General features: G+C 38.9%; 2 protein-coding genes across 3 annotated transcripts; both read left to right on the forward strand.

The window, feature by feature from the left end:
• The first annotated feature begins 140 nt into the window (after nucleotides 1-140).
• Nucleotides 141-4175, forward strand: LOC6034520 (cytochrome P450 6a2). Of its 2 annotated transcripts, XM_038256397.1 has the most exons (3): nucleotides 141-1761; nucleotides 1819-2237; nucleotides 4097-4175. In XM_038256397.1, the coding sequence occupies exons 1-2, from the start codon at nucleotides 714-716 to the stop codon at nucleotides 2232-2234; spliced, it is 1464 nt and encodes a 487-aa protein (XP_038112325.1). In that variant the 5' UTR covers nucleotides 141-713; the 3' UTR covers nucleotides 2235-2237; nucleotides 4097-4175. The 2 variants fall into 2 exon arrangements, with proteins under 2 accessions (XP_038112325.1, XP_001844821.2); XM_001844769.2 differs by lacking the exon at nucleotides 4097-4175 and having other exon boundaries at nucleotides 1819-2336.
• Nucleotides 4112-5741, forward strand: LOC6034518 (cytochrome P450 6a2). The gene is made up of 2 exons (XM_001844768.2): nucleotides 4112-5237; nucleotides 5291-5741. The coding sequence occupies exons 1-2, from the start codon at nucleotides 4184-4186 to the stop codon at nucleotides 5704-5706; spliced, it is 1470 nt and encodes a 489-aa protein (XP_001844820.2). The 5' UTR covers nucleotides 4112-4183; the 3' UTR covers nucleotides 5707-5741.
• Nucleotides 5742-12994: the final 7253 nt, after the last annotated feature.

Below are 12994 nucleotides of genomic sequence, written 5' to 3' on the forward strand. Positions count from 1 at the left end.
GGGGGTTGAAAATCTCGAGAGTCGTTACGGCGCTCACGCACACTATCAAACAAACGTTCGGTAGTGTGTGTGAACTCCGTGTAAAACGGGGTGTCAAACTAAAAAGTGACCCCGTTAGTTTGACAACAGTTGAAGTCAAACCATCGGGGTTTGAGTGTAGTTTTTTTAATGATCTGATTAGCAGAATTATCCCCAATAGTCCGGATAATCGAGTTTTGTTTTCAATTGGTAGTTCGTGTTGTTTATAGTTTCGAGAAATTTTGAAATACAAAACGATCACAATTCGATGCCTCTGTGCTCTCTTGTGCTAAGCTTGCTGGGATTCATATCTAGTTAGCATAAGAGGGTACAGAGGCGTCGAATTGTAAACGTGTTGTCATTATGTTTTCGATTAGTTTATTTGTGATGGGCTTTCAAAAAACAATGCCAATACGTTATTAAGAATTAAGGTTACTTAGTGTTAAGCTTGTCTGCAGTACTAGATAAGAAACTAAAGTTATGCATTTTTAGGACATACTGACACACCTTTATCATGTTATCGTAAATTTGTTTTGTTATCTCTTGATATTTTGGCAATGCAGTGGATTTCTTGTTCTCCACAAACAAAGCTACTTTCGACATTATCAGTTGTTTGACTGTATTCAGTAGCTACTAACCACTTAGTAGCAGTACCAGCGTCAGTTTGGCCTGAGCTGGTCAGTTTCGTGGTCAAGATGTTCCTCATTACACTTTTTATAACTTTATTTTTTCTAAGTATAACCTTCATCAAGTACAAGTTTTCTTACTGGTCACGTCAAAATGTCCCTTACATCGAGCCTAACTTCCCGTACGGAAACTTTAAAGATTCCGGCCGGATATCAATCGCGGACATTTCAGCTCAGCAGTACAACGAAATGAAGAGCCGCGGGAAATTCTTCGGGATGTTCTTCTTCCTACAACCGATCGTGATGATCACGAATCTTGACCTGATCAAGACGATTCTCATCAAGGACTTCAACTACTTCCCGGATCGTGGCGTGTACCACAATCTTAGGGATGACCCCCTAAGTGGTCACTTGTTCAGCATCGAGGGCAACAAGTGGCGATCATTGAGGACTCGGCTGACGCCGACGTTCACCTCGGGCAAGATGAGGATGATGTTTCCGACCTTGAAGGCCGTTGGGGATAACTTTGGCGCGTTTTTGGAGAGTGCTGTTGGCGGTGGGATCGAGATGGAACTGAAGGATGTTGTGCAACGATTCACCACGGATGTGATCGGAAGTTGTGCCTTTGGAATTGAGTGTAATACCTTTGTGGATGGGAATAGTCAGATTAGAAGTGTTTCTCGGTTGATCTTCGATAGTCCGAAGCATTCCGGGAAGAAGCGATTGTTGTTGAAGCTTTTCCCGGAAATTGGCAATAAGCTACGTATCAAGCAGTTGAACGAGAATGCTACTGATTTCTTTCAGAAGCTTGTCGGTGACACGATCACCTACAGAGTTAAAAACTCAACAGATAGGAACGATTTTATGAGCTTGCTGATCGGATTGATGAACAAGGGCGAACTTACGTTGGACGAAGCTGCGGCGCAATCGTTGATATTCTTCCTGGCAGGACTTGAGACGTCCTCTTCGAACCAGACCTTCTGCTTGTACGAACTTGCACTGAATCAGGGTTATCAACAGAAAGCTAGAGAATGCATTCTTGAAGCGATGGAGAAGCATGGTGGATTAACGTACGAAGCTGTTAGCGATATGCAGTTCTTGGATCAGTGCATCAATGGTATGTCATAACTACATTAAATACTTTCATCTTAATTAAAATTTGTTGACTTTTCAGAAACCCTTCGCCTGTACCCAGCGGTCCCAGTTTTGGAACGAAAAACCTTCCAAAATTATCAAATTCCCGGAACTAAAGTAATCATCCCTAAAGGAATGAAAGTTCACATCCCAGTGTACGGAATTCAACGAGACGAACAGTACTATCCAAATCCCACGGTATTCAACCCGGATCGATTTTACCCGGATGCAGTGGCCAAGCGGCATCTGTGTGCCTTCCTGCCGTTTGGTGAAGGTCCACGGATCTGCATCGGGTTGCGATTTGGAATGCTTCAATCGCGGTTGGGTTTGGCGACTGTGCTGAGCCGGTTTCGGATTATGCCGTGCTCGCAAACGACGATTCCGCTGGAGTACTCGACCAAATCTACTGTTCTGCAGGCCAAGGGGGGACTGTGGCTCAAAGTGGAACCATTGTAAGTTGTAAGTGATTGTGCTTTCTTTATAGTGTTGACATATTTAGATATTTATTTTCGAATAAAAGTTATTCAGGAGAAAATTATAAACATCACGGTGACGAATAGTCGTGTTAATAGTAATTTTTATCACGGTTTTTCATTGTTTGGCGGTATTCATATTTGTGGGGTATTCCCTATGACCAAAGAAGCCATTTTGTGTCATTGCTATAAGTAATAAGGAATAAAGATTCCGGTTTTGGTAGAGGATTGCTCATTTGAAATACAATGCCCTTGTTAGGATAATCTAATCTAATCAAACCCCAGCGCAGCCAATCATTCGAAGGGATCTGGGAGAAAGTATTAGGTTAGATTGTGGTGAACCTCCTTGGATTAATAGGGTAGAGGACCCAGTTTTCGCCCTGCTCCAGTTTTCGCCCACCTACTGGATTTAATCTGTATTTAGCAAACTCATACCGTTTTTTGGTTGAATTTATTATGCAGATTTACATATTCTTCCATTTCTTGTACTAATTGAAACTTTCCTAATGAATTTCTATTGTTTACTAAGCTTTTATAAGCTTTTCAAAAAAGCCTTACTGCAGCCGCTATATTTTTGTCAATTTAGACTACAGCGGGTAATAATGTTAATGAGGGAAAACAACTCATTTTGTCCGAAAATAGTGTAAATGAATAATTCATTAGTTCACTGTATGTCTCAATTTCATTAAAATCTAGTGATTTACCTGTTTTAAACGTTTACCAAAGGTTATTTCAATAAAATAAAGTGGGCGATTTCTGGGGTCATGAAAAAACATGCAATCCAATTTTCGACCAGGGCGAAATCTAGTATTGTGTTTTAAGATTTTATCTAGAACCAGTTTTCGTTTACCATAAAAACTTTTCTAACCGCAGCGAAATGTGCTTGAAAATATATTTGGAACATTCTTGATTATTTTTAAAGGTTAAATAATCATTTTAATTACTTTCATTCATAAGGGTTTTGGTTCAAATGTTGTAAAAGTTTACTGGTACAAAGGAGAACAAATTAAGCAGAGGATGGAGAAGTAGTTACACATGTGCTTTAATATTTTTATTAGGAGGTACTCGATGTTTTATATTGAGTTAATTCGGGAGCAAATGACCCATAGGGTTAAAGCTCCCCTAACAAAATCAACAACAACATGGAGCTAATTGTAACTGTTTGCCCTTATCTTGGGTGAATAGGGACACATGAGTTCTATAAAAAAATTTGATTCAGTCATATTTTTTTAGTGAGAGTGAGAACATGTTTTGGTTTTAGTTATAATAGACAGAGAATCTCAAAATAAGTAGGATATCTGAAAAAAAAAAACTCCTAGGATTTTTTGAACCTCAATTCATAATATGTACGACAAAATATGTGTGGGCGAAAACTGGTTCCAATGGTGGGCGAAAATTGGATTTGGGGGGGGGGGGGTGGGGGCGAAAATAGGCTCTTCAGAGCACTTTATTAAAACACAAAATTTTACCAAAAATGAACATGTAAATGATAAAAACCTTGTGGAAACTTAAAATCAAATAGTTTATCAACGTTCTACAACAAATAGAACCAAAAACCAAAAATTGTCATCAAATTCTCATCAAATTTCCTAGATTGCCACTATAAAGTGGGCGATTTTTGGGTCCTCTACCCTATACGACACGTGCTGAAAAAAAAAACCTTTTTGCAACTTGTTGCATAAACTGTTTTTTTTTCCTTACAATTAAGCATGCTCTGAGTTCATGACCTACTACGAAGAATCATCTCAATCTTCATTTCCTTATCTTGCGATAATTAGGCAGCGTTAAGAGTGCAGTTTGCTTCGGCAATGCTCGTTCGTTTTACAACCAGTCTGTATATTTTAGCTGTTATCTGCAGCAGCCTCACAATGTACAGTTACTCCGAAACCCGAGCCAGTTTCCATCTATCCATCATCCGCGTCGGTCGTCAAGATGTCTCTCGTGTTAGTTGTACTGCTCGTAACAGTTCTGCTGCTTTGCATAGGTTATGTGAAGCACAAGTACTCGTACTGGGCTCGCCAGAATGCCCCGTTTATCGAGCCACAGTTTCCGTATGGGAACTTCAAGGATAGCAACAAAACATCGATCGCCGACTTGTCGATTCAGCAGTACAACGCAATGAAGGATTGTGGCTCGTTTTTTGGACTGTACTTCTTTCTCCAACCTCTGTTGATGATCACCGATTTGGACCTGATTAAGACGATCTTCATCAAGGACTTTAACTTCTTTCCCGATCGTGGAATATACCACAACGAAAGAGATGAACCGCTTAGTGGACACCTGTTCAGCATCGAAGGTAACAAGTGGCGATCGCTGCGAACTCGACTTACGCCAACGTTCACCTCGGGCAAGATGAAGATGATGTTCCCCACTTTGAAGGCTGTTGGAGATAACTTTGCTGAGTATCTGGCAAATATGGTCGGAAGTGGCGCCGAGATTGAAGTGAAGGACGGTGTGGCACGATTCACCACGGATGTGATTGGGAGTTGTGCCTTTGGCATCGAGTGTAACACGTTTCTGGAACCAAAGAGTCAATTTAGAGAATTCGGCATTCAGGTATTCGACGATCCTCTACATTCGGGAATGGTTCGGATGTTTTTGAGGCTGTTTCCTGAGTTGGGCAGGAAGCTCCGAATCAAAGTGTTTAGAGAGGAAGCGGCCAAGTTTTTCCACAAACTTGTAGCCGACACGATCGCGTACAGAGAGACGAACTCGGTGGAGCGGAACGATTTCATGAGCTTGCTGATTGCAATGAAAAACAAAGGGGATCTTACGCTGGATGAGACTGCTGCGCAGTCGTTTATCTTCTTTTTGGCTGGATTTGAGACGTCTTCTTCAAATCAGACTTACTGTTTGTACGAGTTAGCATTTAAGCCAGAATATCAAGAAAAGGCAAGAGCATGTGTTTTGAAAGCAATGGAGAAGCATGGTGGACTAACGTACGAGGCAGTTAACGATATGCAGTACTTGGATCAGTGCATTAATGGTGAGTGTTATTCCAGTGTTAAAACTCACTTTACCAACATACTTTCGTTCCAGAAACCCTCCGTCTGTACCCTTCCGTACCGGTTTTGGAGCGGAAAACCTTCCAAGACTATCGGATTCCAAATACTGACGTAATCATCCCGAAGGGTATGAAGGTGCAAATCCCGGTGTTTGCCATCCAACGTGACGAGCAGTACTATCCGAATCCAACGGTGTTCAACCCGGATCGATTCCACCCCGATGAGATGGCCAAACGGCACATGTGTACTTTCTTGTCGTTCGGTGAGGGACCACGGATCTGTATTGGATTGCGTTTTGGAATGCTTCAATCCAGAGTCGGACTTGCGACGGTGCTGAGCAAGTATCGGATTAGTCCGTGCTCGCGGACCGCCATACCGTTGGAGTTCTCAGTTAAATCGGGTGTGCTTCAACCCAAGGAAGGATTGTGGTTGAAGGTTGAACCGTTGTAAATTTGCAGGAAATAAAACAGGTTAAGCAAAGATAACAGTGATTGTTATAACTCAGCAATAAAGTGATAGTCATTGAGATAAGCAACTTTATGCACACGAAGCATCTGTAAGGGAGTTGTTTTGTCTAGTCATCATTGATGGATGGATGAATTTAAGCAAACTTTTTCAAAATGTCATTTCTGTATGGATATTAGGGTACCCAGAATATGGGACTTTTTTCAAAACCTCGCTTCACTAGCTGAATATTGTTCCTTCGGTCAACATTTACTCAAAGGCAGTTTATATGGGAAAATAAAAAAAAAAATATGAAAAACTATTTTTTTTCTTACCGCTTGGTCTGCACTGTGCGCTGTTTCAACGCAAATATTTTCAAGAGTGAGATTTTCATTGGAAATTTAGAACATACTGTAGCTGTAAAACATGATTAAAAAAAGTTATCAGCGATTTAAAAATATCATTTTTGTATGCAAAACTTTTTTTTATCGGCTTGAGGCTCGGGTATTAATGGATTAACCTCAACCAATTTTGCTAAAAATTGGCACAGATACTTGAAATAACAAAACTAAGTTTCCGCTTGTGGAACAGGGATTTATTTTTTGTGGACAACCTAATGGAGATACGAGGAAAACAACTATAACTTGTTATATTAAAACAAGAACAGGATAATTTGTTTTTTTTTATTCAGTTGTACAGACCTTTGCCATAATATTTTTTTATGTAGCTGTAATTTATTAATTGAATTTAAAAATAAAAATTGGAAAAAAAATATTCAAAATTATTTTAAATGTTAAAAACTTGATGATGACTAACAAAAGAATAGCTAAACGCTCTCCACTAAGTATCGTAACGCTGCCAGGGTTCCTAGACACAACGTTTAGCATAACTGCAGGCGATTTACTAATCACTATCACTGCTTTATCGATGAGAATTTGAAAATAGAGCAATCTTGTATTGTTACATTGGCAAAACAAAATTGTTCAGCTTGAGTTAAAACAAATTCTACAGAAATTCAAATGCGTTTTAGAGAAAATCTTCGAAAAAAATTAATTTGAAAAACACTTTTTATTTTCACAATTGATGATGGAATTGCCCTAGTTGAAATATTTCATCCTTACATCAGACCTTAACTTAATCCTTTCAAGGCAATTTCAGGCCTCATTTCCCTTAAATTTATTATTATCTTAACGCTCAGCGCACGTCTTTACCTCGCACACACTTTCGAATTACGCAGCTTAAAAGAATATTAAAAATTCACCATCGTTAAACAACCATTCTGCTTTATTTTTACGAGCCTTATCCCCCCAGGCGTCAAGTATATATGCGTCTCAAATGAACCTTTAAAACCGATGTTGTTCGAAGATTTATTTTTACTACGGTCAAGAGGCACGCGTGCGCCACCATCCCAACGTGGTGTGTGACTGATCTAGTAGCCGATACTGTCGGGATCAAATTTAACCGTTTTTCAGTGTTTTTTCTGACACTCGCCATCATGGCCTGCTGCACCGTGGTTGGGGTGGTGGGGACGCTTGGTATTTTTTGTTTGCAGTTGTCAACTGCAATACAGAATTTATTGTCATCGTAAGGGATTGTCAAAACAACCGGATTCTTTCCCACAATGTTAGAGTGAGACATTTTGTAAACAAAGTAGAACGTCACAACAGCAACCACTTGCCAATTCGTCGGATGAGCAGATCTCCCTTGAGACGACAGCCGGCTGGCGTTTGTCTCGTTGGATTACCGTCCAATTTTCGCGCATCGACAGCTTTACGACCGGACCGACGACGACGGTTCAGTGGCGCTGTCGATTAGGCCCGCGTGTCGGCAGTGACCGTTTCCGTTTTGATTAATTGGTCAATTTCACCGGCTGATGAGCGAAACTTCGCGGGCAGGGGCTGGTGGCAGCAGCAGCGGAAAAATGGTTTATTTACCTTCGCCCACTAGCGTTGCCCCCATGTGGTGCGTAGTAGGCGGTGGATTTATTTGAAAACAGGTGGCGATTTGGATGCTGCGTTGTTGGGGGGAGAGGTGGTATGGGGGATGTTTTGGCTTACGCGTGCCAGTCGTCACATCATTGGGATCACAGCGGCATAAAGCTGACATTTCCCGTGTGCGGCAGGATGGCCAACTGTGATGAACGGGCTGGGTGCACATTGGGTTAGTTTAGACAATTTAGTGGACAAACATTTAAGGGAAGACTGAAAAATGCTACCAATTCTGCTTGATAGAAAAGTTGTTGCAATGAGGGATAAGGTATAGCCTTATTATACAAAATACAGAGTTGATAAATTTATTCGATGATTTTTAGTAAAGTTGTTCCCTGGAACCAGATTTTTTAAACTCATTATCAATTTTTTTTTTGGACTCTTTTAAAGTTGTGGGAAAAAACCTAAATGTTTGCCATCTTCTGATTCTGCTACCAATAATTATTGGGGATCGGAAAATAATTACGAATTTCATAGATTAAAAACAGAAACAGATGATTTTCTCCATCCTTTTTTTCTAATTCAAACTTCAAGGTCTCAGAGGGGATTCCCGTGGTCAGATTGAACTCAAATTTTGAATTAAACCTGTGTTATGTGTCAAGAGGTACCCGGTTTTGAATTGCACTAAAGTTAAAAAAAAGTTATTAAAAGTTATACTTTTCAATATAGTTTTGATTTTATCGGTGAATTGAGTATTATTAGACAATTGACTTAAAATTCCATCAAAGGGTGTTTTTCGGAATTGCAAAAAATATTGTACCGTTATCTTGGGCGAAACGGGACATATGGGTCGAATTGGGAAAGCTGTTTTTGCCTTGTTACCTCTTAATGTTTTGATGACCTTATTGTTTTCGGATAGAACAGGCATAGATCAACAAAAATAGTGCATCGATTTCCAAATTTCAAGCTTTTAAGTGCTCTAAAATGTGATGTCCCTATTCAGGCTGTAATCCCGATTCGCCCCTGATGACGGTATGAAAATGTTTGTAATACTTGATTTTTCAGCACTCGTCGTATTTATCCAATTCGGTAAACCTCTTTGGATAAATGTACGAATCGTGGTGAAAAAATCTTCTTTTGCAAATTGTTGCATAAGGTACTATTTTGGTTCTAAAATTTTGAAATTTATTTTCAATTAAAAGGGCTGCCACAAGATTTTCTTTTGTCAGCATTCAAAATTGGACCATTTGTTTCATTTGTTAGAAAATTACTAAAGCTAGCTAAAAAAAAAGAGAATAAGTCACATTTCACAAAATTGTTTATTTAATATGCTGTATCTCAGCAATCACGGCAGAAACACAGCTTATCATAAATATTTTTTGCAGGGCTGTTGCCTTCATAAAATGGCAAAAACTAACTTCGATTGAAATGTGGATTCTGCATCAAAAAATTAATTTTGAATTTTGTTTGATATTTTTTTTTTAAATCGCAATTTTAGCAGATTTTACCCCATCCAAAAACGACCAAAAACATATGGGTAATTTTACCAACTCACACGAAATCGGGAAAAATTGCCCCGGCCCTTCTTCGATTTGCGTGAAACGTATTTTTTCATTTAGAACAAAATTTTTCATTTTCAATTTTTGTGTTTTTTCTAACTTTGCAGGGTATTTTTAGAGTGTAGCAATGTTGTACAAAGTTGTAGAGCAGACAATTACCAAAAATGATAAATAAACATAAGTGGTTTGCTTGTAACCAACACGAGTAATCGCGATTTTACGAAAATAAGTTTTGAAAAAGTTGATTTTTGCATTTCTCCATGATTCGTCGTCCATGTGTGTGGGTGATCATAAACGGCCATGATCAACGACGACCAACTGTGTGAGTTTTCGGAGAATCACCCATATCAGAAAAAAATCTATAATAAAAAATATATATATACTGTTGGCTTTCGAATTTTAATAGTGAAGAGTCATTTTTTTTTTGTTCTTTTTTTTTCAAGAAATGTCCTAATTATAACCTGCCACTGTGCCAAATACAAACTTGAAAAGAAAAGTCGTTTTCAGACAATTATAAAAAAAATAATACGCCTTTCTTGTGTTGAAAAACTAATGATGAAAGATCGTTTGACATCTGAATAATGGACACAATTTCATTTACAGAGGTATGTTGCGAAAACGTGGAATTAAAATAAGACTTATTAAAAATTAAGGATTTACTATCAGGTTGAGTTGGGAACGATTTCAATAAACTATATCATTTAATTACTGACTTTTTTGATAATTGGCCCACATAATAAGATAATAAGGATGATGGCAATATTCATCAGGGCATGTTGGTAGATTTTGTGAAGTATTACATCTGGAACTGGTGAATTTTCATCAGGTTCACATTTTTACACATTATTTAGGTAAAACTAAGCTAAAAAGACAAAGTCCTTTGTCAAAAGAGGTAATATTCATCCAACCAAATTTTCAACCTTACAAATTTAAACTTTTTTTTCTGTATAAGATCCCACAGTGCAAGGTTTTCCGATGTCGTGTTTTTACATTTTGCCCAAGCATGTTTACATCTTGGATTCTAAGATCTTGGATCTCCTACATAGAATGCACGCCCCGAGGAACGGAAAAATCTTGTAAAAATGTTTATAATTGTCACAGATGGTTTACCGCCGCAATGTGTCTTCGTAGATTAGCCTCCGGCCAGCGCTACAGACTTGCGGCCATATGGTTAGAGTCGAGTGCGCCTAATTAAGTCACGATTCGTGGTACTTGAATTTCGCACCGCGAGCTGGCGACCGCGATTTGCTAATTTAAATTGTTTCATTCCCCACGCAATGGACCGTTTTCTGGGCGGGTACGCTGGGATGGAGATGAGTAATGGATTAGCTGGACTGGTGCCATGTTGGTGCTCCAGAGTTCGGGTTGGGATTGCGATCGTGATCAGCTGGCGATAATTTATTTCCCGCCAGATAGACCAAAATAATCCGATAAGTCACATTCTGTTTTCGAGATGTTTTTCCCGCCAGCGAATTTGACAAAGTTGTGCGCGGAATGACGGAATCGGCCACAAACAAATGGGATTTATTCTCCTGCCAACTTTTAACCCACTAAATTAAACCGTTTCACTTCTGGGTTGGTTCGTGATCCGACACAGTGTGTTGAAATGTAGTAGGCGACGGTTGCCACCTGTGGGTGCTGGCGAGTTGCATTCGGCGGCACGTTGATCGATGGGGTACGACCCTCGCTGGCAGTCAAATGCCAAAACTCATGGCCAATCCTGATGGCTTTCAACTAATTGTTCCGACATTGTTATTTGTGGCGCCATATTTCTTTCCAAGTGTGTTTGAGGTTTAGGATGCGACGAGGTGACGGTTGGAAAAATTATGTCATAATTTGTGTCAAATTTATCTTTCTTCTTCGTGCGACTGGATTAGCGTGGCAGGAGGGAAAAAAGATGCGTGCGAAGGAAGTTGTTTGGTTTTCCATTTTTAAAAATAACCGATAGCAACAGTTTGACGGTGTCCGTCACTGTCAGGTTAGGCTTTCAACACTGGGCAGAGTTCTGGCGGAACGAAAATAGTAGTTGATGGATGATGTGCTCGTGTTTTGAAAGAGATAATTGAGAGGTGAAATATGAGCTCAAAATGAAATCAATTGTAGTTCAAAGTGTGACTCGTAAATTTATTTTTTTATATTGTTGACTAATCTTGGTTGCAGTATACATTTTGAAAGTTTTGGCTCTGAATAACAAAAAAAGCAGCATAAAATAGATTCAAGCCATGAATTCAACAGTTGTCTAGCAATCATTGGGTTTCAAAAATGCTACAAAAAATAATGTCCTTGATAGAGAACTAATTGCGGTATTGGTACCTGGATTTAACTTTTTTTTGTAAAAAATGATAATAATTATATCGAAAATGAAAAAAATAGGCAAAACGACAATGGTAGTCATTCAGTTCATTGAACAGGGTAATTCTCTACCAACTCACACGAAATCGGGAAAAGTTGCCCCGACCCCTCTTCGATTTGCGTGAAACTTTGTCCTAAGGGGTAACTTTTGTCTCTGATCACGAACCCGAGGTCCGTTTTTTGATATCTCGTGACGGAGGGGCGGTACGACCCCTTCCATTTTTGAACATGCGAAAAAAGAGGTGTTTTTCAATAATTTGCAGCCCGAAACGGTGATGAGATAGAAATTTGGTGTCAAAGGGACTTTTATGTAAAATTAGACGCCCTATTTGATGGCGTACTCAGAATTCCGAAAAAACGTATTTTTCATCGAAAAAAACACTTAAAAAGTTTTGAAAATTCTCCCATTTTCCGTTACTCGACTGTAAAATTTTTTGGAGCATGTCATTTTATGGGAAATTTAATGTACTTTTTGAATCTACATTGACCCAGAAGAGTCATTTTTTCATTTAAAACAATTTTTTTCATTTTAAAATTTCGTGTTTTTTTCTAAATTTGCAGGGTTACCTTTTAGAGTGTATTAATGTTCTACAAAGTTGTAGAGCAGACAATTACAAAAAAATGATATATTGACATAAGGGGTTTGCTTATAAACATCACGAGATATCGCGATTTTACGAAAAAAAGTTTTGAAAAAGTAACTTATTGCGTTTCTCTTTTGGTACGTTCGTTTGAGGGTTAGTTCCGCACTGAGTGCCGCACTCAGAGCTGTCAAAGTGTTTGTTTGAAGAAACTCGCGCTAGTTCCGCACGAGTTTCGCCGCCATCTTGGAACTGGAACTCTAGTGCCGCACTCGATATTTTTTCAGTTTCATGCGAGTTCCATGCACACTGAAAAAGAATGTTCGTTTGAACCAAAACTGGCACCGACGAGTGTGGCACTCAGTGCCGCACTGGCTGTTCAAACGAACGTACCATTTGTTTCGTCGTCCGTGTCTGTTGCGGGTGACCATGAACGGCCATGATCGATGATGACCAACTTTTTCAAAACTTTTTTTTCGTAAAATCGCGATAACTCGTGATGTTTATAAGCAAACCCCTTATGTCTCTATATTAAATTTTTTGTAATTGTCTGCTCTACAACTTTGTAGAACATTGTTACACTCTAAAAAATAACCCTGCAAAGTTAGAAAAACACGAAATTTTAAAATGAAAAAAAAAAATGTTTTAAATGAAAAAATGACCCTTCTGGGTCAATGTAGATTCGAAAAGAACATTAAATTTCCCATAAAATGACATGCTCCAAAAATTTTTACAGTCGAGTAACGGAAAATGGGAGAATTTTTAACACTTTTTTAGTGTTTTTTTCGATGAAAAATACGTTTTTTCGGAATTCTGAGTACGCCATCAAATCGGGCGTCTAATTTTACATAAAAGTCCCTTTGACACCAAATTT

This window comes from Culex quinquefasciatus, chromosome 2 (assembly GCF_015732765.1).
Source record: "Culex quinquefasciatus strain JHB chromosome 2, VPISU_Cqui_1.0_pri_paternal, whole genome shotgun sequence".
Lineage (NCBI taxonomy): Eukaryota > Metazoa > Arthropoda > Insecta > Diptera > Culicidae > Culex > Culex quinquefasciatus.

What these genes read in the sequence shown, in the direction of transcription:
- LOC6034520 (XM_038256397.1), top strand. Translation starts at nt 714, where the DNA reads ATGTTCCTCATTACACTTTTTATAACTTTATTTTTTCTAAGTATAACC. An exon ending in CTTGGATCAGTGCATCAATG is followed by an intron (nt 1,762 to 1,818) that starts GTATGTCATAAC and finishes TTGACTTTTCAG; the next exon opens with AAACCCTTCGCCTGTACCCA.
- LOC6034518 (XM_001844768.2), top strand. Translation starts at nt 4,184, where the DNA reads ATGTCTCTCGTGTTAGTTGTACTGCTCGTAACAGTTCTGCTGCTTTGC. An exon ending in CTTGGATCAGTGCATTAATG is followed by an intron (nt 5,238 to 5,290) that starts GTGAGTGTTATT and finishes CTTTCGTTCCAG; the next exon opens with AAACCCTCCGTCTGTACCCT.